The sequence below is a fragment of the Pan troglodytes genome, chromosome 21 (assembly GCF_028858775.2).
Source record: "Pan troglodytes isolate AG18354 chromosome 21, NHGRI_mPanTro3-v2.0_pri, whole genome shotgun sequence".
Classification (NCBI taxonomy): Eukaryota; Metazoa; Chordata; class Mammalia; order Primates; family Hominidae; genus Pan; species Pan troglodytes.
In genome coordinates, this window is record NC_072419.2 from 56,095,627 (window position 1) to 56,122,846 (window position 27,220).

The following is a 27,220-nucleotide window of genomic DNA, read 5'->3' on the forward strand; positions in this document are numbered from 1 at the left end:
TGAGCCGAGATTGTGCCATTGCACTCCAGCCTGGGCAACAAGAGTGAAACTCCGTCTCAAAAAAAGAAAAAAAAATACATGAGGAGAAGTCCAACAGATCTTATTTTTCCTATGGCGTGGTGGGTAGGATAATGGCCCTCCAAAGATGGCCACGTGCTAATTGCTGGTCCCTGTGAATATGTTACAGGGCAAGGACGAATTAAGATTGCAGATGGAAATAGGGTGCTAATCAGCTGACTTTGAGATGGGCAGATTATTCTGATTATGTAGGTGGGTCCAATGTAGTCAGAAGGGTCCTAATAAGAGAAAGAGGGGCTGGGCACAGTGGCTCATGCCTGTAATCCAAGCACTTTGGGAGGCCAAGGTGGGTGGATCACCTGAGGTCAGAAGTTCAAGACCAGCCTGGCCAACATGGTGAAACCCCATCTCTACTAAAACTACAAAAATGAGCTGGTGTGGTGGTGGGCACCTGTAACCCCATCTACTTGGGAGGCTGAGACGGGAATCGCTTGAACCCCGGAGGCGGAGGTTGTAGTGAGCCGAGATCATGCCACTGCACTTGAGCATGGGCGACAGAGCAAGACTCAGTCTCAAAAAAAAAAAAAAAAGGGGGGGTGGAGGGGAAGAGGAAGAGGAAGACAAGAGAGTCAGAATCAGAAGCAGAGCATGGGGTGAGGCAGTCCTTGGCTTTAAAGATAGCGAGTGGGCCATGAGACATGGGATGCAAGCAGCCTCTAGGAGCTGGAAAAGGCAAGAAAGTTTATTCTCCCCTAGGGCCTCCAGAATGAATGTGACCCTGCCAACACCTTGATTTTAGCCCAGTGAAAATCTTTATCTTCTAACCTACAGAACTATAAGATAATTCATTTGTGTTGTTTTAAGCCAATTCCTTGCCATAAAGCTCTTAAAATATATCCCCTTTTGGTTCTGCTTCCCTGATTGAATCCTGACTGATACACATGGTAACCAATTTGATTCCCTGTTTAATAAAAGCATTAAAGATCAAATTCTTAGCCAGGCACAGTGGCTCATGCCTGTTATCCCAGCACTTTGGGAGGCTGAGGCAGGTGGATCACTTGAGGTCAGGAGTTTGAGACCAGCCTGGCCAATATGGCGAAACCCTGTCTCTACTAAAAATACAAAAATTAGCTGGGCATGGTGGCACACGCCTGTAATTCCAGCTACTTGGGAGGCTGAAGCAGGAATCGCTTGAACCCAGGAGGCAGAGGTTGCAGTGAGCCGAGATCGTGCCACTGCACTCCAGCCTGAGTGACAGAGTGAGACTCCATCTTAAAATACAACAACAGGCCAGGCCTGGTGGCTCATGCCTGTGATCCCAGCACTTGGGGAGGCCAAGGCAGGCCGATCACGAGGTCAAGAGATTGAGACCATGCTGGCCAACATGGTGAAACCCTATCTCCACTAAAAATACAAAAATTAGCTGGGCATGGTGGCGCATACCTGTAGTCTCAGCTACTTGGGAGGCTGAGGCAGGAGAATTGCTTGAACCTGGGAGGTGGAGGTTGTAATGAGCCGAGATCGTGCCATTGCACTCCAGCCTGGGCGACAGACACTCCATCTCAAAAAAAAAAAAAAAAAAAAAAAAAAAAAAAAAAAAATCCAAAGAAGAATGGTATTTCATGACATGTGAAAGTAATGCAAAATTCAAATTTCAGTATCCATAAAGTTTTGTTGGAACACAGCTATGCCTATTTATATTATTTATGCTGCATGCAAACTACAGAGTTGATTTGTTGCTACAGAGATAGTAAGGCCCACAAAGCCTTCAGTATTTACTGTCTGACTCTTTACAGAGACTGGTCAGGGAGGGCTTCCCTGAGGAGGGGACATTTAAGCTGAGACATGAATAACAAGAAGACTGGAGGTAGCGGGCAGAGCTGTCTAGGCAGAGACAACGGAGAGCAAAGGCAGTTTTCTCTCTAATCTTGTAACAGTCTTCTAAAGAGAAGCGTTATTAAAGAAAAAAAGAAAAAAAAATTGAGGGGGCCCTGAGGCTCTGAGGGTGCTGTAGTCTCTCAGGGTCACGGAGACTGTAGGTCCTGAGGAGGGGTTGGGAACCAGCACTGTCTGGCACCAGAATTTGTGCTGCCTTATGCTGCCTCCTTCTCGGCCTGACACAGCACTGGAGCCCAGAAACTGCATGTTGAATGGCTTTATTTACCTTCCTTGGGGAAGGACCAGGGATTTTAGATTCATTTTCAGGAATAGGTGAGAAGAGCCAAGGACTCACCCATGGGCATGAGAGCATGTTCTCTGCAGCCTCATGGTTAGTGGTAGGCCCAGAGGAGGCCAAGGGCAGTAGGCAAGACAACAGATAGAGAAGAGTAGTGAATTCCAGCTATGTGGAGTTTCCAGCTTGGCGAATTCCAGCCATGTGGGGTTTATTGGTGCTGGTAGAAAATGGTAGCCTCAAGCCCTCAGTTGACAAGTGTGGCCAGAGAGAACCCCACTCTCAATCCTTTGTAGACCAGGTCATTCCCGCCAGGCTCTGTGCTAACGGAGGAGAGTAGGTTATTAGTCCCATTTAAGAGCCAGAGAAATTAAGGCAGTGGAGAGTAGCAGGGCTACTGGTTTGAAAACACTGGCTCTGTGCCTGAATCCCAGCCTTGTCATTTGCTAGCTGTGGGACCGCAGGCAAGTGCCTTGATTTCTCTATGTCTGTGGATAATGATGGTATCTACCTCAAAGCTATGTAAAGAATTAAGGAAACAATAGCCCAACACCACACCTGCAGGAAGGAAGCAAGTTTATTATTACTCAATAAACATTGGTGGATCCTGATGACATTCTCTCAGTCAGCTTTAGCAGTCTTACGAGACTGCAGAGGATGGAGAACCCAAGGTTAGAGCCAGATTTCTTCTCTACCCAGTTCCTTGGGGCCAAAACCCTGACACCATGCTTAACTCCTCTTTTATACGCCATAGTCCGTCAGCAAACCTTGTCTTCAGTATGCGTCCAGGAGTCCAACCATTCCTGCCACCTCCACCGTATTACTTTCATCCAGACTGCCATCAGCTGTCACCTAGATTATTGCAAAAGCCTCCTTGCTGGCTTTGGGGCTTCCATCTTCTCTCTCTCGCCAACCCCCAGTCAACTCCTAACAGGCAGCAAAGCTTAGGTTACTTCTCAGTTCAAAACCCTTCTAGGTGTGCTAGAATTAACTGATTTATTTACTCAATGATTATTTATTATTGAGTGTCTACTATGTGCCAGGTACTGTTGTAGGCATTGCAGATAAAATGGAGAACAAAACAGACAAAAATTTCTGCATTCATGAAGCTTCCGTTCTCATGGAGGGAGATGGTTAACAAACAAGTGTATGAGTAAAACATATGGTAGGTTAGGTGTCATGTGGAAAAATAGTTTAGGGAAGGCGGGGGGCCTTGGATTTTAAGTAGGGTGGTCAAGGAGGTCTAACACACAAGATAAGGGTTAAATAAAAGGCCAAACGTAGGAGAGGTGGGAGCCAAAGAGCTACCCAGAAGAAGAGCATTCTAGATAAAGGCTCAGTAAGTGCAACGGTGGAAGTATTCCTGGTGAGTCTGGGACAATAGTGGAAAGTCAAAGTGTGTGGGAGGGGAGATATAGAGCCCCATGCCCCCCTCCCACACACTTCAGAGGGGAAAAGGGGGAAGGATTGAGTCCTGTACATTCCCCAAGTTTTTTTTTTCTCTGGAGATTGGAAGCCATTGGAGGGTCTAAGCAGAGGAGTGATGAGTTAAGGGATCACTCCAGCTGCTGTGTGGAAGTCCGTAAGGAACAGGGGTGAGTCAGAGACCCTGAATGGAGCCGTTGCAATTATCCAGATGAGACAGAGTGCCTTGGATCAGGAAGGGAGGTAGCAACAGAAGCGGCCAATAAAGTTCAAAGTCCTCAGCCCCAGTCCTCCCGATGGGGGTCTCACCTACCCCTCTCACCTCACCTTGTTCCTCCCTGCATCCCCACCCCACCGGTCACTGCTAGGCACATAGAAGCATCTACTAAGCATGTGGTGAATCAATGAACTGCTTAATGAATGGTCCACCCCTAGATCATCAGCACCCATTTTAACGCTAGGCATATAGTCTGAACTCAACACATGTTTACAGATGGAATGCTGCACAGTCCTGCCAAGTCCAGGCGGTTGGTTATTCCTCTCCACAGCCGAAGGAAACTAAGGCTCGGGTTGGGGAAGTGTCCCCCTGGGGTCTCTCCGCTTAGGCTGCAGGCTGGGCATCCTTTTTCAAACTCTTTGAGCACAGCGAAGTCGAGGGCACTGGGTGGAAGGTGCTTGCTTGCCCTCAGGGTGAGTCACAGTGACCTCAGAGGAGTTTCCCCAAAACGTCCCCGCCCTGTGATGGGGAAAAGCCGGAATCTCTCGGTCCCAGGTGGTCATGTGGCCCAGGCCGGACAAGCGTCCCGAAAGCCCCGGGAGAGACTAAGAAGCAATCCTCCCACGCGCTTTCTCCCACCCTCGGGCCACTGAGACGGAGGGACAGAGGGCCGCCCTCGCGCGGCCGAGGCCCCGCCTCCCGCTCGCCCGCCCGCGCCTCCAGCGGAAGCCGGAAGCAAAAGCGGGTCCTGCTAGCCCCGCGGCTCCGAACTCGGTGGTCCCGGAAGCTCCGCAGGATGGGGGAGAAGATGGCGGAAGAGGAGTGAGTGGGCTTTTTCCCGGGCGGCGGAGGCGGCAGGGCTGGGCCCCGGCGGGTGACAGCGAGCGCCTCAGGCCGCCCTCCGGCCCCGGAAGGCGGAGCCTCTTTTGCTGGTTGGCCAGGACTGACCAAGCCGGTGCCTACGAGGAGGGCGGGATGGGCGGGCCTGGGCCCAGGTGGGCCTTGCTTTCCCCTGGAGGTCGGTCCCTCGAGCTGGGAATCTACTGCCCAGCGCAGGCCCGGAGAGCCGTCTTGCGGAAAATACAAACCATATTTACTTTCCCAGTTTTCGGTAATCTCATGGTTACTGAGCTCTCTTCCGCCTCCTCCAGGAAGTCGTCCGGGTTCTCCACACCCACCTCCTACGTAGCCAGTCGCCTCCTCTATAACGATCAGTTTTCATGTCTTTCTCCTTCACTAAGTTTCATTTAGTCATTAACTGTTAGCCATCTACTCAATTCCAGGCTCTGGGCAGGTGGTAGGAAAGGAGGCCGACCAGGAGCCGCTCTCTGGGAGCTTCCATTCTAGTGGGAAAAGAAGACCATAATTAGTCAAGGTGGTTTCAGATCGTGATTAATTAACGTTCTTTGTGCCTAGTGTTCCATTATTGGAACGCTAAGCATGTGGGAGTTATTTATATCCTACTGCTCAAGGTCATCGCCAAGGTCTGATTTTTCTCACGTCTGCAGTTCTAAAAATTGCAACCTCTGGCATGAATGGGTTAAGTGTTCTGAAGGAAGCAAAATAGAGTTAAGGTTGGGGAGTCCACTCAGGAAAAAGTGACATTCAGCAGAAACTTGAATGACCAGAAGGAGGGATAGGAGAAATAACATCAGGTTCAAAAGGCCTGGCTCAAGAAAGAGTTTAGTGCTTTTGAGTGACAGGCAGCATGGCTGGTGTGTAGAGAGGAAGGGGGTTAGCTGGACAAGGGGAGATGGGGAAGGACGGGCTGTGTCCTCCAGGTACTTTTGGGCAAGTCCAAAAGTCATCTCCATACCTGCAGGGCAGAGTCTGTTGCAGATTGTAGATGCGCTCTCACTGTTTGTGGAATGAGTATGTGAAGATGAATAAGGAACCCCTTCATTGATACTGGAGTCCTTCACCTGATAACTTTTCAAATATATTTCTTGGCCATGTGGGGGTCATTTCATGTAATCAGTTATTTATTGAGCAGCTGCTCCATCCCAGACTAAACGGCCTCAGCAGCACAAAATAAAAGAGGCAATATAGCCCAGCGATTTCAAGTTTGGGTTTTCAGCTTGATTCTGCCACTCACTGAGATGTTGGTGAAGTTTTGCAACCTCCCTGAGCCTTAGTTATGCGTGAGTAAAAAACGGAAAGTAATCATACCCAATCAGACATGTTATACCTATTAAATGAGAGGTAGTGTGTTACCTAGTTTCTGGAATAAAGCAATGCTCAGAAAATAATAACTTTTGTAGTCACAGTAACAGTTATTATAGCAATATTGTAGTAGTTCACAATCCCAGCACAGTGTGAAAGAGCTGTGGGAACATACGCAGTGGAGTGGGTAAATTCGGGTGTGGTAAGATGGGGTAATAGGAGGTGACATTTGAGCCGTTTGAAATCTGAGAGGGATTTTGTAAAGTAGGGTAGGGCATGCCCAGATCAACAACTGGGCAAATTCAGGTGGCTTCTTCAACTTGCAGAAATAATGCCAGGAAAATAATGTAAATTGGAGAAACAAAGGTGCTAAGTAAACAGTGTTGGACCTTGGAAAGTGATGAGACTCCAGTTTGCCTCCCTTTAAATCCCCCAGTATTTGCCAAAGAGCAGGCAGCATTTCATTTCTATACGAGCTCTGATTCCCTACCGTTCTTGTCCTCTAAGTGGCTGTATTCAAAAGCACCAGAGGCCACTGGTACCCTTGTGCTGTGCAGGCAGGGATTTTCTTAGTAAGTTTCTCTCGAAGGCCTGCCTGTTAAAGACTTCTGAATCCCATAAAGTTCTTGGACAGCTTCTCTTTCTGGTGTGAGGTGTGTGAATTGATGTTTTGGGACCCTTTTCCATTATCTAATTATGCTTTCTATGTCCTCCAGGAGGTTCCCCAATACTACTCATGAGGGTTTCAATGTCACCCTCCACACCACCCTGGTTGTCACGACGAAACTGGTGCTCCCGACCCCTGGCAAGCCCATCCTCCCCGTGCAGACAGGGGAGCAGGCCCAGCAAGAGGAGCAGTCCAGCGGCATGACCATTTTCTTCAGCCTCCTTGTCCTAGGTGAATATGGACACTGTCATCCCCATCATCTGCCATCCCGTGTCTGTGTGCTCGGTCTGTGTGTTTAACCCTGTCACTCCACTTGACTGTCAAGTTTTCCTCCCATTTGGTTTTCATATCAAACACTGAGGGAACATGATCAGTTTATAACATCATTAACAGGAAACTCTCTTCTTTATAAAATCATGGTGCTTAGCAAGTTCTGAAGAGCTCTTAATGTAATATCTTAGCCTTTGAAAGAAGGATTAAAAAAATTTTGGCCTAGAAAGAATCTTGAGGCCTGGCGCGGTGGCTCAAGCCTGACATTTCAGCACTTTGGGAGACTTGGGTGGATCACTTGAGGTTAGGAGTTCAAGACCAGCCTGGCCAACATGGTGAAACTCTGTCTTCACTAAAAATACAAAAATTAGCTAGGCGTAGTGGTGTATGCCTGTAATCACAGCTACTCAGGAGGCTGAGGCACGAGATCACTTGAACCTGAGAGGCAGAGGTTGCAGTGAGCCGAAATCACGCCACTGCACTCCAGCCTGGATGACAGAGTAAGACTGTCTGGAAAAAAAAAAAAAAAAAAAAAAAAAAAAGAATCTTGAACATCTAGTTTAATGGATTTCAAGTTCTACTCAAAGGAGTATGCGCCTGTGCAGGGGATGAAGGAGCAGGGGGTGGGGTGGCAGGAGGTGGGAGGAGTCAGATGGGAGAATATCTGACCCCCTGCTCCTGGCTTCAATCAGAGCAGCATTTTGTGTTCATATTTATTTGACTTCCATGTGAATTTTATTTAATGGTTTTGCTGCTGATTGAAAGAGCAGAAACCCTTGCCCCAGCACCCTGTTTTCCTTAACCTCTGTCATTCTCATTAACCATGGTCATGACTTTTGCCATATCTATGCACCACCTGTATTGTTAATTTAGTTATGTACTATTTTTGATTAAATGCATTCACTCTCTGAAAACCTCATTTTGGGCCGAGTTTGGTGGCTCATGCTGGTAATACCAACACTTTGGGAGGCCAAGGCAGATGGATCACTTGAGGTCAGGAGTTCCAGACCAGCCTGGCCAACATGGTGAAACCCTGTCTCTACTGAAATTACAAAAATTAGCTGGGCGTGGTGGTATGTGCCTGTAATCCCCGCTACTCAGGAGGCTGAGGCAGGAGAATTGCTTGAACCTGGGAGGCGGAGGCTGCGGTGAGCCAAGATCGTGCTACTGTACTGTAGCCTGGGCGACAGAGTGAGACACTGTCTTAAAAAAAAAAAACAAAAAAAACCAAAAAACTAATTTTGTTCAACCTTCTCTTTTAGTGTGTGAGGAAATTTCAGCATAGAGAAGTCAGGTGGTTGTCATACCGGGCTGATATAAGACTAGAGACTGATAACCAGGTTACCAGATACCAGTTGAGAGGTTTAGATAAAAGACAAAAACTTAAATGCCTCCCAGTGTGCCTCCATCTCAAAAAACAAACAAACAGACAAAAAAGAAATCCAGTTGAAACTACACAACCACTTTTGATTAGCTAAGGAATAAATAGCTTTGAGTTTGACCCAAGTTCAAATTCTTTTTTTTTTCTTGAGATGGAGTCTTGCTCTGTCGCCCAGGCTGGAGTGCAGTGGCATTATCTCGGCTCACTGCAAGCTCTGCCTCCCGGGTTCACGCCGTTCTCCTGCCTCAGCCTCCCAAGTAGCTGGGACTACAGGTGCCTGCCACCATGCCCAGCTAATTTTTTGTATTTTTAGTAGAGTTGGCATTTCACTCTGTTGGCCAGGATGGTCTCAATCTCCTGACCTCGTGATCCACCTGCCTCGGCCTCCCAAAGTGCTGGGATTACAGGCGTGAGCCACCACGCCCAGCCAAGTCCAAATTCTTGTTTGGCCGGGCGCCGTGGCTCACACCTATAATCCCAGCACTTTCGCGTGGATCATCTAAGGTCAGGAGTTCGAGACCAGCCTGGCCAACACGGTGACTCCATCTCTACTAAAAATACAAAAAATTTTAGCCAGACGTGGTGGCGGGCACCTGTAATCTCAGCTACTCGGGAGGCTGAAGCAGGAGAATCACTTGAACCCGGGAGGCAGAGGTTGCAGTAAGCCGAGATCGCACCACTGCACTCCAGCCTGAGTGACAAGAGGGAAACTCCATACCCCACCCCCCCAAAAAAACAAAAACAAATTCTTGTTTGAAAGTGAAACAAGCATTTCATTTGCTGCTTTTCTTTAATGATACCAAAGTCATACTCCTAATGAGATTAGGTCTTTTCAGAAAGTTAAAAGGTGCAACTGTTTTTTTTTTTTTTATTTCTCTGATGTGTATTAGGACTGTTTATTAAGGAAAAGTATAACTTCTCTTACATTTATATTCTGTCTCTGGTGAGTGGTCAAAGAATTTTAATAATACACTTGAGGCCAGCGATTTGAGACCAGCCTGGGCAACATAGTGAGACTCTGTCTCTACAAAAAATAAAAGATTTTAATAATACGGTCTTTTTATTTGAAATCCTAGGACTCATCCTTGTCTGTCATAGTTTTAGAAACTTTTAAACCGATACTGAAAAAGTACACAGACCAGAAGTATACAATGTCTTATATAGATTTAATACACCCTGGTAATTTTTTACCCTGTAAATGTAGTTGAATTCTATTTCTAGGGGATTACTTCAACAATGAAGGACTCTCTTTTGTTTTATTTTCTTTTTCTTTTGTGATAGTAGTCGAAGACAAAGAAGAAAAGCATTTCTTTTCTTGATTGAGAAATCTTTAGTAGCTGAAGTCTTCCTTCAGGATTAAGGAGTATTATTAGTCTATTTACACTGCTGTCAATTTGATATGTTAGACAATATAAAAGGCGGGCCTGGAAAAAAAAACTTTTGTAATCACTTTTTTTTTAAGGGAAATTGAAAAGTATAATATGACTTTTAAAGTAACTTCCAGGGCGTGGAGCATTTAAGATTAGCTGAACAAAAGACCACAAAACAGGTTTCTATAATGTACTTTTTAAACCAGGCAAAATCCTGCCCAGTGTTAATACATCTTTGGGGCCAGAAAGGCTGAACTGGCTGTATATTTCTCTTGGATTGCCCTCTCCAAACAGATTATAAACCTAGACTCTAGAGTCACACCAATGTTAGATGGCTTTCATTTTCACCTAATCAGATTCTTGATAGTTTATGAGTTAGTGTCTCTGCTTATGTGGAGGTTAGCATGTATTACCTAAACAGAATGATGCTTTCTTTTTAAGTAAATTTAAGGCATTGTTTGCCTGTTGCATGTTATTTTATTCCTGATTAGATATCCAAACATTGAATTTTTTTTTTTTTTTTTTTTTTTTTTTGCCCTGAGATGGAATCTTGTTCTGTTGTCCAGGCTGGAGTGCAGTGGCATGATCTCACCTCACTGCAACTTCTGCCTCCCGGGTTCAAGTGATTCTCCTGCCTCAGCCTCCCAAGTAGCTGGGGTTACAGGTGCTCGCCACCACACCCAGCTAATTTTTGTATATTTAGTAGAGATGGGGTTTCGCCATGTTGGCCAGGCTGGTCTTGAACTCTTGACCTCAGATGATCCACCTGCCTCAGCCTCCCAAAGTGCTGGGATTATAGGCATGAGCCACCACACCCAGTTCAAACAATGTAAATCTGATGGTGTTTTAAAAATTGCTGTTATTAGGTAACTTGCTAATTCATGAATAAATGAACTCAAGTGAATTAAGGGAAATTAGCCCATAGTTTATTCTAGACCTCAGAACTCCTGACCTGGAATTCATTTGCCACTTTTTGTTACTCTTTTAGTTAATTCAAATGAAATGGTAACTTTTGTGTCCTGTAAGCACATGACAGGATTACAGTGTGTTCCTCTTTGTTGAGAAGGGATGACAAAACTCTGTAGTTACTTTTGATTTTTAGAAGCTTGAAATCAGTTGACTTGCATTTAACCGTTGTTGATCTTTGACTCCACAAGAAAAAATGGGGAATCATTGTTATTTACGTACACTAGATTAACAATTAACATTATTTGACACATACATTTTATGGGCCTTGAAACTTAATGGAGTTATTATGATTGATATGTGTTTTGTATATTTTCCATAGTCATTACTCCAGGCATGAAAAATTGAAAGCACACCCTCCATACCACACAGAAGTGTTTGCCCTTTCTTGCTCGGTTTTTTTCCAAGTGTACTTGAAAACGTGCTTGTTTTTGCATATACAGATGTATATTCGTAAGTACATGCAGAAACACAAATAATACATGTTTGGAGTTGCGAATTTGTTTTGACATAAATGGGGTCCCATAACTTGCCTTTTCATCTCACAGAATGTCTTGGAGATCATTGTATTGGTATTTTTTCTGTCTACCTCATTCTTTTTTTTTTTGTAGTAAATACGTAACATACATTTACAATTTTAACCACTTTAAAATGTACAGTTCAGCAGCATCTAGTACATTCACAATGTTGTGCAGCTATCACTACTATCTAGTTTCAGAACATTTTCATCACCCCAAAAGAAAACCATTAAAAGCAGTCATTCCCCATCCCTCCCTTTTCTAGTCCTTGGCAACCACTATTCTGCTTTCTGTCTCTAGGAATTTGCCTATTTAGAATATTTCATATAAATGAAACCATATAATATGTGGCCTTTTGTGTCTGGTTTCTATTACTTAGCATAATGTTCTCAAGATTCATGTTATAGCATATGTTAGAATTGCATTCCTTTCTATGGCTGAGTAATATTCCACTGTATGGATATGCCACATGATGTTTATTCATTCATCAGTGAACATTTGGATTGTTTCTACCTTTTGGCTGTTGTGAATACTGCTGCTGTGAACATTTGTGTATAGGCTTTTGTGTGGATAAACGTTTTTATTTCTTTTGGATATATACCTGCAAGTGGAATTGCCGAGTCAAACGGTTACTGTATGTTTAACTTTCTCAGAAACTGACAAATGTTTTCCACAGGGGCTGCACCATTTTACAAGGGTTCCAGTTTCTCCATGTTCTTGCGAACACTTGTTTTCTGGTTTTAAAAAAATGATAGACTGGGCGTGGTGGCTCATACCTGCAATCTCAGCACTTTGGGAGGCTGAGGCGGGCAGATCACTTGAGGCCAGGAGTTCGAGACCAGCCTGGCAATATGGCGAAACCCTGTCTCTACTAAAAATACGAAAAATTTAGCTGGGTGTGGGCGTGGTGGCATACACCTATAATCCCAGCTATTCGGGAGGCTGAGGCACTAGAATCATTTGAACCTGGGAGGTGGAGGTTTCAGTGAGCTGAGATTGCACCACTGCACTCCAGCCTGGGTGACAGAGTGAGACTCTGTCTCGGGGGAAAAAAAAATTATAGCTATCCTAGTGGATATGAAATTGTATTTTTGTTTTTTTTGTTTCTTTGAGATGGAATCTTGCTCTGTCTCCCAGGCTAGAGTGCAGTGGCATGATCTTGGCTCACTGCAACCTCTACCTCCTGGGTTCAAGTGATTCTCCTGTCTCAGCTTCCCATATAGCTGGGATTCAGGTGCGCACCACCACACCCTGCTAATTTTTGTATTTTTAGTAGAGACGGCATTTCACCATGTTGGCCAGGCTGGTCTTGAACTCTGACCTCAGGTGATCTGCTTGCCTCGGCCTCCCCAAGTGCTGGGATTCCAGGTGTGAGCCACCGCACCAGGCCCTCACTGTATTTTTAAAAAAATCTTACATGTCCTTCCAGTGAATCATTGTAGTTTGATTTTAGTTTCCCTTGTGACTATTGATGTTGAGCATCTTTTGTCTATTCATGTCCTATGCCCGTTTAAAAGCTGTGGTGTTTGTCTCTTGGCTGTTGAGTTTAAGAGTTCTTTATATATTGTGGATAGTACACCTTTATCAGATATATGATTTGCAAATATTTTCTCCCCTTCTATGGATTGTCTTTTCTGACTTTATTCTTTTTAATGGCTGAAGGCTATTACCTGGCATTGATGAGCCTTATATTAACTCTTTCTGTTAATAGTTTCCCCTTTTGCTCTTAAAGCCGCAAAGAGTTGTTTGATCTATTTATGAGAATAACTTAAATTTTTAAAAATCTAGCTTGGTACAAAGGAAGAGCAGAAACTGGTTCAACTCTCTTGGTCTATTTTCTGTCCACTTATGTGCTTATTTGCCGTTTTTTGTTTTGTCTAGACATTGGGCATGTTCATTAGTCACATGTTATGTTTATGCACTGGAACTTTTTTCTTGCCATTAGTATTTAATGTAGGATTTCTAACTAGGTTAAATATTTATATAAAAATAACACCACAGATTGATAGTTTAAAGCACAGAATGAAAAGAGGACAAAATGTCTACATTTACAACACTCTGGCCACCTGGTGTTTTTTGGTGGGATTAAAGAAACCTAATTTGTCAATGCAGCCTCTGAGGGTGACCAGTTAACAGGCATGTGGATTGTTTAAACATTTCCTTGAAAAAAATAACAAAATTAATGTTAGTCCTGTTAATACTGTGGTTGATGAGCTGGTATACCATCTAGGTGCCCAATAAAAGAAAGACATGCACGCTAACATTTGGATTAGGAAATTGCATTCAGGAATAATTTTTGTGAAGTACCCATTTTTTTTGCCGGGGGGTTGGGGGGGCCAGAAATATCCCTTTCAAATAGTATTATTTTACATCTTCTTATTTTCTTTCATAACAACACCTCTGTGAGGAAAGTTAGACATTATTCTCTTTTGGAGGTTGAGGAATGAAGGCATCCAGCCAAGTGGGAGGTGGTGGGGTATGCTGTGGTTAAGAGCACAGATTTGGAATCTGACTCAATACTGCAGCACCTACCAGTGGTGTGACGGGGGCTGTGATGTCTAGAAGCCTCAGTTTTCTGATCTGTAATCAGAGAAGATAGTGGCAATGACAGCTAATTCCGAGGGAAGTTGGAGGATTAAATGAGAGAGTATTTGGGGTGTTCAGCCTAGTTCATGGCTCATGGGAAGCCCTCAGCCGATGGGAATGGCAGGACACAGCTGCACCCAGCTGGGGAGCAGGAGTGTTCCATATTCAGATCTCTGATGTTCTTGTCACCAAACCATTTACTTTTTCCTGTTTGTAAAACCCTTACTTCCCTCTATGTTAAGAGCCAGTCACATGATGGCAAAATAATTTGTGTCAATGCAATCTGTTGCAGTTACATTTATGTAAAAGTGATTGATTTCATTGACTTCCTCTTCACCATATAGTGTTCCAGTTGATAATCACTTCCAAAAAGTTGAAGACCATTTCTCAGAATCAGAAAAATTTGAATAATTTTAAATAATTGTATAAGGTTTAACAGCTTATATAAAAAAATAGGTTCCTGGCTGGTCACTGTGGCTCACGCCTGTAATCCCAGCACTTTGGGAGGCCAAGGTGAGTGGATTGCTTGAGCCCAAGAGTTGGAGACGAGCCTGTGCAATGTGGCGAAACCCCATCTCTACTAAAAATACAAAAAAATTAGTTGGGTGTGGTGTCATGTGTCTCTAGTCCCAGCTACTTGGGAGGCTGAGATGGGAGAATCACCTGAGCCTGGGAAGTTGAGACTGCAGTGACCTTAGATCATACCACTGCACTCTAGCCTGGATGACACAGTGAGACTCTGTCTCAAAAAAGTTAGATTTCTGTTCCTCTTCCAATAACTACTGGGAAACAAACTAGTTCAGGCAGACAAAGAAGTATAGAGAAAATATAATAAACATTGTAAATGTACCTCCAGTTTAAGAAATGAGACATGAAAAACACAGCTGAAGTTCACTGTGTTATTCCAATTGTCCATTTCTGTGAGGACCCCCCCAGAAATAACCACTGACTTGAACTTGGTGTTTATCATTCAGAATTGGGTGTTTTTTTTAAAACATTGTATTTTTTTTTTTCCCACAGCTATCTGCATCATATTGGTGCATTTACTGATCCGATACAGATTACATTTCTTGCCAGAGAGTGTTGCTGTTGTTTCTTTAGGTAAGTGTGTATTGGTGATTCCATAATAAAAGCAGTAACAATAACTACCATTTTTTGAGTGCCTCTTTAGTGCCAGGAACCACAAGAGATGCATCACATCCCTGATCTCATTTGATCCTCGCTGCAACCTGCCCTAAGGGTGTTATGATCCCATTTTACAGATGAGGACACTGGGGCTCAAGAAGGGTAGTGACCTCCTAAAGGTCATGTAGAAGCCCAAAGGCCATACAGCTCTGTACAGCTTAAAGGCCCTTTCTTAGCCTTTTGCTTCTGGTAGAACTACCCTTGGGGAACATTGACCTCTACTGCTAGGCTAGGCTGACATCCAACTCAACTAAGATAAGCAGTGACACTTCATAGAGTCACTCAATTTTATAGACAGAAGGGACTCTGACTTTACAGTTTAGGAGGAAGGAATGGCTCACTTAATGCCAGAGTCAGGTCTAAAGTCTTCAGAGAGCATTGTGCTCTACCCCACTTACATTTCTGTTTTGTTTCCTGTGCCAATTAACTGTTGAGATCTAGTTGCAGTGAATGAACCCGTGTAATAACAGGTGTGAATGCACACACAAGTTCATTGAAGTGGTTAGTGAAGGAAGAAGTGGGGAATTTCCGTAAGTGTAAATTCAAGGCTAAAATGTGGGTGGAGACATGTAAGGCACAGTAAATAAAGTCTTACTAAGGTCAGCCAAAGCTTTTTATCAGTTTATTATGTTGCAGTCACTTTTACTAGTTTCTACTTGCCTACTGATGGTATTTAATTTTTCCTGATCACTGCTGATGTTTAGAAATTAACTTTCATTGCCTGGTAGATCTTTAGTGGAGTAGTAATTCTTTCACAAGATAGTTATTGTTTAGGTTAGCTTTGGAAATGATTGTTTAGACTGTTCACTAGCCTCCCCCTCCTCCCATCACCCCAGCAGTCCTACTACCTTGGTTCAGACTCTCCTGTATTTTCCCTGGACTTCAGTACTAAGTGCCAGATCCTGGCTTGTGAGGCTTCACATTGTCATCTATCTCATTTATGCCTTATGACCTCCAGGTGATGCCGTATTTTAAGGAATGGGCACCACTGGATAGTGTTGACCTTGAGTACAGGTTTCAAAACCAGTTTTACTCAAAAAGTTCTTGTTCTGTTTTTAGCATGTTTTTTAGCAATATATCTTGGTAGATTCTAACAACCTTAGCTAGTAAGATAGTCATAGAGCTCTAAGAATAGGAGCCTTGCTCATTAACATTCCTTTCTGCTATTAGGCATATTGAAAAGAACCTATGTGACTAATACCCATAATTCTGGGACATTCGGTAAAGGCTTTAAGAACTACTCCAAGGAATTTACAGTTGTGTGGTCAGTTTTATAGCTTCTTAAATAAATTTGTTATCAAAATTATGGTTGGTGTGTATTTAGATATTATACACATGAAAATTAAAATGATAATTCTTATAATTTCGTTTGGAATTTCAAGCTCCTCATGTTTCTTGAATGTTTGGGTAACTGCAGCTTGCTGAACACCAGTGCTTCTATTAGGACTTAGAGCAGACATTGTTGGTGGCTTACCAAAGAGTCATTTCCCCCTTCTTCTTTGAAAATAGAACCCCAAATTTGATCAGGTATCTTGCCACAGTGTGCTCAAGGAAGATGGGCCCCTCCAAGTCAAGATTGGTCTTTGCCATCATGTTAATTTCACTCTTCTCTGCCAATCATTAGTTGAGAGGGGTGGAGGCGGCAAGGCAGTGCGAAACCCAGTTCTGGCCAGTGACACCAAGGGGAAGCGTGATGAGGTAGTGGGTCCTGGAAAATATTTTCCTCTCAGATAGTAATGAGAAATTTCCTCTTCATTTCTTTGATGCTGCTGAATGAGGGTGTGATGCCTAGTGGACTGGTAGCCATCTTGCAACTACTGTGGCTCAAAGACAAAAGCCAGAATGCTAAGGATTGCCAAGGGGACAGATGGGAATCCCAGATTATTGATAGCATTGTTGCTTTGTTGAGTTGATAGCCCTGAAACTTCCTATCTTAGTGCTACCTTTTATATGAGATAATAAACATCTATTAGCTGTTGTTGACTTGGAATAAAGAAAAAACCAAAACCAACAACTATTGTTTAAGCCATTTTTAGTCTAGGTTCTTTTACTTGCAACTAAAAGCATCTTAACTAACATAGAACTCTTTCCATTCAAGGGACAAAACCCAATTCAAAAGAAAATAAATTGGCCAGGCGCGGTGGCTTACGCCTGTAATTCCAGCACTTTGGGAGGCTGAGGTGGGTGGATCGCCTGAGGCCAGGAGTTCAAGACCAGCCTGGCCAACATGGTGAAACCCCTGTCTCTACTAAAAATAGAAAAATTAGCTGGGCATGGTTGCAGGTGCTTGTAATCCCAGCTACTCTGGAGGCTGAAGCAATAGAACCACTTGAGTCCAGGACGCGGAAGTTGCATTGAGCTCCAGTCACGCCAGGGCACTCCAGCCTGGGTGACAGAGCAACACTCTGTCTCAAAAAAAACAAACAAATAAACAAACAAAAAAAATTGGTGGGGGTAGGGGCGCTCACCTCTTGACTCATGTAACTGGCAAAACTACAGGTAGTATTAGCTTGAGACTTAGCTGAATCAGGTCTCCTGGACCCAGTTCTTCTCCATGCCTCAGCAGTGAATCCCTTTTCCCCGGCTTCGCTGTCAGGCAGGCTCTCTTGCTGTGGTACTCTGATCCGCTCTCAGACAGGCTCTTGGTGTGGTAAGCCCTTAAAGCAGTAACTGCAGTGGGAGAGAGGACCTCCTCTTCTTTCTGGCACCAAAAGTTACAGGATGAACTCTGACCACCTGGCGACCTCAGTTGGGAGTGGGGTGGAATGGTGTTGGGAGTCAGCCAGAGCGCTCCATCTACAAGGTTCATTTCTTCACTGATGTTGCAGAAATAATTGTAGCCTGAATAGCCAGGTCTTGGGAGAAGTGATGGAAAGGCAGTCTTGCTTTCAATGCTTACTTGCTAACTCAGGTGACTGGAAACCCAAGAGCACTTCCAGGGAGAGTGCTGAGGTCCAGAAAGTACTTTTTAAAAATTTTGTTAGAAGACATTTGGTTAGAATTTGTAAATGCTGACATAGCTATCAAAGTAATTCTGTATTTCATAAAGCTAAAGAAATGGAAGGAAAATGTTTTTCCCCAGCTGGAGCAAAGTGTAACAAAATATTGAGATATCTACCATTTCAAGAATTTCCAACTTTTGTGCCAAAAAAGAATCTAGAAGAAGTTGCCAGAGAAAGTATGGTTTTCATTCTTTCAGGGATAAATTTTCCTCTCCTGCCAGAAGTTGCTTTGTAGCTTGCAGTCATTTCGAGACATTACTGGTCTTTTGCTTTATAGTTAGGTGTTCAGCGTTCCTAAGAAATTCTCAGTATAGAAAAGGACCATCTGCACTCCAAAAGCACATGTCCCCTCCTTCTACTTTACTGTATTTTTAAATGAGTGTCTGTCTGGCCACTTTTCATTCTTTATAAAAATACAGTGTCAACCTGAAGTTCTAAAGAGTTCCTTGGCCCCTGTTCAAAGCTTTCAGGATACTTTCTATACTTTATGGAATTCTGTAGTTTGGGCCTTTTAAAAACTAATTTCTTTTGCACAGTTAAACAACTACTATATATAGAAAAAAGAAAAATCCTGTTTATTGACAATTATTTTTATCTTGTTTCATTCTCTTCCAGTCCATGTGTAGACATGTCCGTATGTATTAGATGACTTTATATAGTTTAATTTGAGTTTATATCATTTTTTCTGTTCTTTCCATGTATTAGTTGAGTTCACATATTTATTTATTTATCTTTTTTTTTTCAGACAGAGTCTCGTTCTGTCACCCAGGCTGGAGTGCAATCACGATCTTGGCGCACTGCAACCTCCGCCCCCTGGGTTCAAGCGATTCTCCTGCCTCAGCCTCCTGAGTAGCTGGGATTACAGGCACATACCACCATGCCTGGCTAATTTTTGTATTTTTAGTGGAGACAGGGTTTCACCATGTTGGCCAGGCTGGTCTCGAACTCCTGACCGCAAGTGATCTGCCTGCCTCAGCTTCCCAAAGTGCTGGGATTACAGGCATGAACCACTGTGCCCGGCCCATATTTATTTTTTTACTGGCTGTGTAATGCTGATTCATGTATATATTTTAGGCTAAAATTTGTAAGGAATGAAAATGAGGCTGGGTGCAGTGGCTCATGCCTGTAATCCCAGCACTTTGGGAGGCCGAGGCGGGCAGATCACCTGAGGTCAAGAGTTCGAGAACAACCTGGCCAACATGGCGAAACCCCATCTCTACTAAAAATAACAAAAATTAGTCAGGTGTGGTGGGGCACGCCTATAGTCCCAGCTATTCAGGAGGATGGGGCAGGAGAATCACTTGAACCTGGGAGGCAGAGGTTGTAGTGAGCTGAGATCGCGCCACTGCATTCCAGCCTGGGCAACAGATAGAGACTGCATCTCGAAAAAAAAAAAAGAAAAAGAAAATGAAATACTTGTAAGCGTATGGCCAGCATCCTCTGTTGAATAATACCAAAGACAGGAGTTTCCCCCTAACCCCAAAAATCATGCTTTATTTTAGAGTGAGAAAAGGCCAGATTAGGGTTATAAGTGGAGGGCTGGAAGTTTGACTTTCAGTTGCCAAAGTTTAGCCTTAATACTGCTGATGATTAGAAAAACTGTGATTTAACTTACAAACTAGATTTGATTGAATCATTGGGTAAATAGAATATACAAAAGTGCTCCCCTGTCATAACTTTTTAAACCATATTTGTGCTACTTAATTCTATTCCTTCTTGTTTTCTACTAAAATATTTTAATTTTTTTGTTTTTTAAGGATAGTACTTTTGGCCAGTTACAGCTCTTTCAGAATTTGTCTAGCAGGCTTTCTGGTTTTTGTTGGAAAGCTCCCGTACCCCCACCAAAAAAAAAAAAATTTTTTTTTTTTTTTTGAGACAGAGTTTCACTTTTGCCACCCAGGCTGGAGTGCAATGGCACGATCTCGGCTCACTGCAACCTCCGTCTCCCTGGTTCAAGTGATTCTCCTGCCTCAGCCTCCCGAGTAGCTGGGATTACAGGTGCCTGCCACCACGCCCAGCTAACTTTTTGTATTTTTAGTAGAAACGGGGTTTCACCATGTTAGCCAGGCTGGTCTTGAACTCCTGACATCAGGTAATCCGCCTGCCTCGGCCTCCCAAAATGCTGGGATTACAGGCGTGAGCCAATGCACCCCGCCTAATTTTATATATATATATTTTTAGTAGAGACGGGGTTTCTTCGTGTTGGTCAGGCTGGTCTTGAACTCCCGACCACAGGTGATCCACCACCTTGGTCTCCCAAAGTGTTGGAATTACAGCCGTGAGCCACCGTGCCTGGCCAAAAAATTGTTTTTAATTAAAAAAAAAAAAAAAAAAAGGGCCTGGCACAGTGGCTCATGCCTGTAATCCCAGCACTTTGGGAGGCCGAGGTGGCCGCATCACCTTGAGGTCAGGAGTTTGAAACCAGCCTGGCCAACATGGCAAAACCTCATCTCTATTAAAAATACAAAAATTACCCAAGCATGGTGGCATATACCTGTAATCCCAGCTACTCAGGAGGCTGAGGCAGGAGAATCACTTGACTCGGTAGACGGAGGTTGCAGTGAGCCAAGATTGTGCCACTGCACTCCAGCCTGGGTGACAGAGTGAGACCCTGTCTCAAATAAATAATAATAATAATAATAATGTATTAATATATTTTACACATAGCATGGCACACAGTATGGATACGTGTGTGTGTGTATGCATTTATTTCTTTTTAACACAGTGCAAATACATAGGTGTGTGTGTATGTGTATATATATATATATTTTTTTTTTTTTTTTTGAGAGAAAGAGAACTTGTGCTGGGATTCTACACTTTGTAACCTGATTATTAATACATTTGAGGATGTTTTCGGTGGCCCATGCGTCGGGGATGATTGGATAGTAAGATGGGGACTGTGAGTTCGCTGCTCAGCAACCTGGTGTGGGGGAAACTCGGCTGGTATCCTCCTTCACCAGGAAAGATCGTTAATCCACCGAAGGACTTGAAGAAACCTCATGGGGCCGGGCGCGGTGGCTCACGCCTATGATCACAGCACTTTGGGAGGCCAAGGTGGGCGGATCACGAGGTCAGGAGGTTGAGACCATCCTGGCTAACATGGTGAAACCCCGTCTATACTAAAAATACAAAAAAAAAAAAATTAGCCAGGCGTGGTGGCAGGCTTCTAGTCCCAGCTCCTCAGGAGGCTGAGGCAGGAGAATAGCATGAACCCGGGAGGTGGAGCTTGCAGTGAGCCGAGATCGCACCACTGCACTCCAACCTGGGCAACAGAGCGAGACTCCATCTCAAAAAAAAAAAGAACCTCATGGAAAGAAATGCTTCTTTGTGAAATTTTTTTGGAACATAAGATCATGCCTGGATTAAAGTGAAACAGCTGAAGCCATATCATGCTCATAAAGAGGAAATGATGAAGATTCTCAAGGGTAAACTATTCCAGCAAGCGGTGGATGCCGCCAAAGAGTTTCTCAGGAGAGCCCAAAGGGAAAGATCAGACGTCATCCCACAATTCTGCTGATGACAAGAATCGGCTTAATTCCAGTGAGGAGAGAAGCAGGCCAAACTCAGGTGATGAGAAGTGCAAACAGCCTGTCTGAAGGAAAAGTGAAGAAGATCATGGGAGATGGAAAGAAGGGGGTGTCTTCGGGCTCTTCAGAGACAGGCTCCAAATCCCCTCTGAAAAGAATCCAAGAGCAAAGTCCCCAGAAGCGGGGTCAGCCCCCAAAGAATGAGAAGAATGTCACCATCCTGGAGTCCGGTACCTTGAAGTGGATGATGGCCGGACCAGTGGCTGCATTTAAATGGCAGCCGACCAGAAGCGAGCCTGTTAAAGATGCAGATCCTCATTTCCATCATTTCCTGCTAAGCCAAACAGAAGCCATCTCTGTCTGTTACCAGGCAATCACAAAGAAGTTGAAAATATGTGAAGAGGAAACTGGTTCCACCTCCATCCGGGCAGCTGACAGCACGGCCGTGAATGGCAGCATCACAGACAAAAAGATGGGATTTGGGGGCCTTGGTCGCATGAGAAGTGGAATCGTCTCTAACTTGCTAAAAATGGGTCACACAGTGACTGTCTGGAACCGCACTGCCAAGAAACGTGATTTGTTCATCTAGGAGGGGGCCTGCCTGGGAAGAACCCCTGCTGAAGTCCTCTCAACCTGTGACATCACTTTCGCCCGTGTGTTGGATCCCAAGGCGGCCAGGGACCTGGTGCTGGGCCCCAGTGGTATGCTGCAAGGGATCTGCCCTGGAAAGTGCTACGTGGACATGTCAACGGTGGACGCTGACATAGTCACTTAGCTGGCCCGGGTGATTGCGTCCAGGTTGGGGGGTTGCTTTCCAGAAGCTCCCATCTCAGGGAATCAGCAGCTTTCTAATCACGGAATGTTGGTGATCTTAGCAGCTGGAGACAGGGGCCTATAGGAGGACTGCAGCAGCTGCTTCCAGGCAATAGGGAAGACCTCCTCCTTCCTAGGTGAAGTTGGCAACGCAGCCAAGATGATGCTGATCGTGAACATAGTCCAAGGGAGCTTCATAGCCATGATCACTGAGGTGCTGACCCTGGCCTAGGTGACAGATCAGGCCCAGCAGACACTCTTGGACATTCTCAATCAGGGACAGTTGGCCAGCATCTTCCTAGTCCAGAAGTGCCAAAATACCCTGCAAGGAAACTTTAAGCCTGATTTCTACCAAAATACATGCAGAAGGATCTCTGCTTAGCCATTGCGCTAGGCAATGTGGTCAACTGTCCGACTCCCATGGCAGCTGCAGCCAACCAGGTGTACAAAAGAGCCAAGGCACTGGACCAGTCCAACAATATGTCCGCTGTGTCCTGAGCCTACATACACTAAGCCGTCGGACCCCCCGCCCCTAGCCCTCTAATCTCTCCGCTAACTCCCTCTTCCTCACATGGGGTCAGGGGCCTGGGACTTTGCTCTGGACCAGCCCACCTGTCTCCATTTCCTTTTACACAGACTTTGAGACTTGCCATCAGCACAGCACACAGCAGCACCCTTCCTTTGAGGCTGGGATGGAGGAGACGAGTGTCAGCAGGATTGGCTCATGGGAAAGCTCTTGAGCTGGGCACTGGCCTCCACACGAGGAGGTGGCTGTGTGTGCACATACACACATACACACACACACACACGAGGAGGTGGCTGTGTACACACACACACACACACACACACACACTCTCTCTCTCTCTCTGTCTCTCTCTCTCTCTCTCACCCCAGGATAGAAACTGCCCAGAAACAGCTGCCTGGCTTTTTTTCTTCTTCCAAGCTTGTCTTATCTCAAACCCCTTCCAGTCAAGGAACTAGAATCAGCAATGAGAGTTGGAAGCCTTCCCACAGCTGCCCCCAGAGCGAAGAGGCTATAGTCATGTCCACGTCCCCCACTGAATTCTCTGCAGGGAGAGGACTTGGGCCCAGATGAGCCAGACCAGACTCCAGACGGAGGGTCCCGTGGGGCCCCCAAACTCAGGTGATGAGCTGAGAAAGAGAAAGATGTTCACGTCTAAGCGTCCAGTGTGCACCTAGCACTCCTTAGACGCCTTTGTGAACTGAAAAGAGACTGGCAGAGTCCTGCGAAAATGAGGCCCTGGCTTTCCAGGGAGTATGGTGAGCATCTGGCCTTCGCTGCCTCGAAGTGACACCCCAGACACCACTGCCACAGTGGGCGCTTGCCCCGCCCTGGGCTGTTCTAGTATTTGGATTTGCATTCCAGTCCTTGGGAGGGGGTCCTCAGGGTCATTAGTGAGGAGCCAAGAGGAGTGGGGTTGGGGGACACTCCTTCCTGTTTCTGTTAGGCCACAGACTCTTCACGTGCCTCTGAAGAGCTGCTCTGACCTTGGTCTCCTCCCCGCAGTCCCACATTCTCCAGCCTGCCCAGCCAAGCCCCCTGCATGCCCACTGCTCTCTGTCCTCCCTTCTCCCCGCCTTCCTCTCATGGAGACAGTATTTCTTTCTGTCTGTCTGTCCCTTCTTTGGCCCAGACCCAGCCTGACCAACGATAAGCATTTCTTAGGCTCAGCTCTTGATATGGAAATGAGTGTCTTCACTCCAGCCAGCATCATGGTCTTCGGTGCTTCCGGGCCTGGGGTCTGTCGGGGGTGAAAAGAACTGGCCTGACCTACCTGAACTGACTGACCCTCTGGGGTGGGTCTGGGACGGGTCTGGGACATCCTCGAGGCCCTAGCATTTCTCCTTGGATAGGGGACCAGAGGGCGCTTGGGATGTTGCATAAGAACAGGAAGTCACCCAAGGGATGTCAATTTCTTATCCCTCTGCATGGGTTGGATTTTCCAAAATCATAATTTGCAGAAGACCAGCACTTATGGTGGAATGTATATTATAAGGCAGCCACACTGGGGCAGGGTCCCTCCCCTCTCCCCACTCACGGCTTTGGCCCTTTCACAGATTAGAACCTGGGTTAGAGGATTGCAGAAGACGAAGTGGGAGGGCAGGGAAGATGCCTGTCAGGTTTTTAGCACAGTTTATTTCACTGGGATTTTGAAACATTTCTGTTTGAACACAAAGCCTGTTCTAGTCTTGGCAGGACACATTCTGGGGGTGGGGGTGGAGGAAGATGTGGTAATGTAACCGGTTAGTCAGTGTTGTCTTAATATTGTTGACAATTCTGTAAAGTTCCTTTTTATAAATATTTGTTAAGCTGCTTCACCTTTGTTTTGAAATCCTTTCCTTTTTTTTTTGGAGACAGAGTCTCACTCTATCACCCAGGCTGGAGTGCAATGGCGTGGTCTCAGCTCACTGCAACCTTCCCCTCCCGGGTCCAAGCGATTCTCCCACCTCAGCCTCCCAAGTACCTGGGACTACAGGCACGTGCCACCACACTCCGCTAATTTTTGTATTTTTAGCGGAGACGGGGTTTCACTATGTTGGCCAGGCTGGTCTCGAACTCCTGACCTCGTGATCCGCCCACCTTGGCCTCTGAAAGTGCTGGGATTACAGGTGTGAGCCGCCGTGCTCAGCCTGTCCTTCCCTTTTAAGAAGAAAATGTAACACTTGTGAAAAAGCTTGTAAGACAGCACTTCCCTTTTTTTCCCTTTAAACCTTTAAATGACAAATCTAGGTAATTAAAGTTGTGAATTTTTATTTTTGCTTTGTTTTTAATGAACACTTGTCTTTCAGAATAGGATTGTGTGATAATGTCTAAATGGCAAAAACAAAACATGATTTTGCACAATTAACAAAACTACTGCAAGAAAAATAAAACATTTCTTGGTAACAAAAAAAATTAATACATTTGAAACATTTTTCATGTAACCTTACTGACCAGGAATACTTATATTTTACAGTCATAATGGTAGCCCTGCAGTGCACTCTGGGAGTGAGCGAGCGAGCATTGGCAGTTCATTGTAGTAGTGTAGGCAGCCTGCAGTAGTGCAGTCTCCTGTGTCTTTAGCATGATGAGATGGTAGGATGCACCCGAGCCAATGGGCCAGCATCCTTACTGGCCCTAAGCTCTCAGAAAAGCTTCTTAAACTCTCTGAGCTTTCCTACAGTGTTCTTTTGAGGATTAGAAGTAATTGAAAGTGACAAATCTGAAAGAAGCAGCTCAACAAATAATCATTAATTGCTCCTGATCCTCTGAATGAATTGAGGGGTGTCCTTAATTAGTTGTATGCACAAAGATCAACTAGGAGCAAAGGAAAATGTTAGAACTTGTGTTTCTATTTATTTTTAACCTCACTCTTTTACAATTTCTATTTTTTTGTGAATATTTTTAAATATAAGCTGGGCGCAGTGGCTCACGCCTGTAATCCCAGCACTTTGGGAGGCTGAGACAGGCGGATCACCTGAGGTTGGGAGTTCAAGACCAGCTTGGCCAACATGGTGAAACTCCGTCTCTGCTAAAAATACAAAAATTAGCCGGGCGTGGTGGTGCACGCTTGTAATATTAGTTTGTCTCTCTCTCTCTCTCTCTCTATATATATACACACACACTATATATATATATACACACTGTATATACACACTATATGCACTATATATACACTATATATACACAGTATATCTATATACACACACTATATATACAGTGTATATATATGTATACACTGTATATATACACACACACACTATATATATGCCATATATAATATCTGGTGGCCAGTTGTGTGAAATACATTCATTTTCTCTGTTGGGTAGATTGATTTGACCTAACTTTGAGCCTCAATCTCAAGAGGTAAAGTGGTAGTTTGCCAGTTTAATGCTGCACAAAGGATTATTTAAGTAATAATAACAATAATATCACATTGTATTTTACAACGCTTCCTAGTACATCATAAATAATAAAAAGACGCAGGCTTGGGCAATAGAATAATTACTGATTTTTAAATGTAACTGCTTCATGTGTGATTATAAACGAGGTAATCATGGCATTAAGGTTTGGTATACATTTAGAAGGGAAAAAGAAAGTTGAGGTTTTAGTAAAGCAGAAAAACACTAAGCTTTAAAAATGAAGCCTGAAACCATGGAAAGAGGTTTAACTTCCCTAGTAATCAGGATGATTGCTGAATGCAAATTGAATCAAATACAAATTGAAACATTAAAGTACAATTTTTTGCCCACTATGTTGGCAGAAATGTTAACATCTGATGATTATCCAGCGCGACTGAGGATGTGGGACGCTTTCTTGTGGAAGTGTAAGTCGGTACAACCACTTTGGAGGATAATTTGGCAATATTTTCAGAGTTAAAAATGCTCATGCTTTGTAAACCTGCCATTTGTAGTCTCTGGATCTGCCCTAGGGAGATAGTCTGGGTTTTTGTGTTTTTTTTTTTGTGAATGTCTTCCACAGGGAGATACTCTTAACACAGAGTGGCATGTACAAGCATGTTCAATGCAGCACCACTGTTAATAGCAAACAGTTGGAGGCAACCATCAGTGGGGCAATGGTTCAAAAGGTTGTGATTTTAAAAAAAAGGTACAATATAATTCACATATCATAAATTTCACCATCTTAAAGTGCACAATTCAGAGTTTTTTAGTATATTCACAGAGTTGTACTACCATCACCTCTACCTAATTCCAGAACATTTTCATTACCCCAAAAAGAAACTCATACCCATTAGCAGTCACTCCCCATTTCCACATTTCTCCCTTCTCCCATCCCCTGGAAACCACCAATCTACTTTCTGTCTGTGAATTTGCCTGTCCTGGACATTTCATATAAAGAAATAGAGTCATACAATCTGTGGTACTTTTTATTTGGCAACAGCTTTATTGAGATGTACTTTGTATGCCACACAATTCA

At 44.3% G+C, this 27,220-nt stretch overlaps 1 protein-coding gene, 1 non-coding gene and 1 pseudogene across 8 annotated transcripts in view; all 3 read left to right on the top strand.

The window, feature by feature from the left end:
- Window positions 1-4,413: 4,413 nt before the first annotated feature.
- SLC9A8 (solute carrier family 9 member A8) overlaps window positions 4,414-27,220 on the top strand; it is a 79,198-nt gene continuing 56,391 nt past the window's right edge. For 4 of the 7 annotated variants that reach the window (XR_010154284.1, XR_010154283.1, XM_016938119.4 and 1 more), the window contains exons 1-3: window positions 4,428-4,655; window positions 6,713-6,894; window positions 14,775-14,855. Coding sequence is in view for 5 of the 7 variants with exons in the window: in XM_016938119.4 (XP_016793608.1) it covers window positions 4,630-4,655; window positions 6,713-6,894; window positions 14,775-14,855 (289 nt within the window). In the remaining 2 variants the exon portion in view is untranslated. Of the gene's footprint in view, window positions 4,945-5,116; window positions 5,209-6,712; window positions 6,895-14,774; window positions 14,856-27,220 lie in introns of those variants that run through there. The other 3 variants (XM_514716.8, XM_063803105.1, XM_063803104.1) reach the window with 3 other exon arrangements.
- LOC112206569 (U7 small nuclear RNA) lies at window positions 19,712-19,773 on the top strand. Its single transcript, XR_002940988.1, has one exon. It is a non-coding gene; the product is annotated as a U7 small nuclear RNA (small nuclear RNA).
- On the top strand, window positions 21,262-22,794 carry LOC100615099 (cytokine-like nuclear factor N-PAC; annotated as a pseudogene).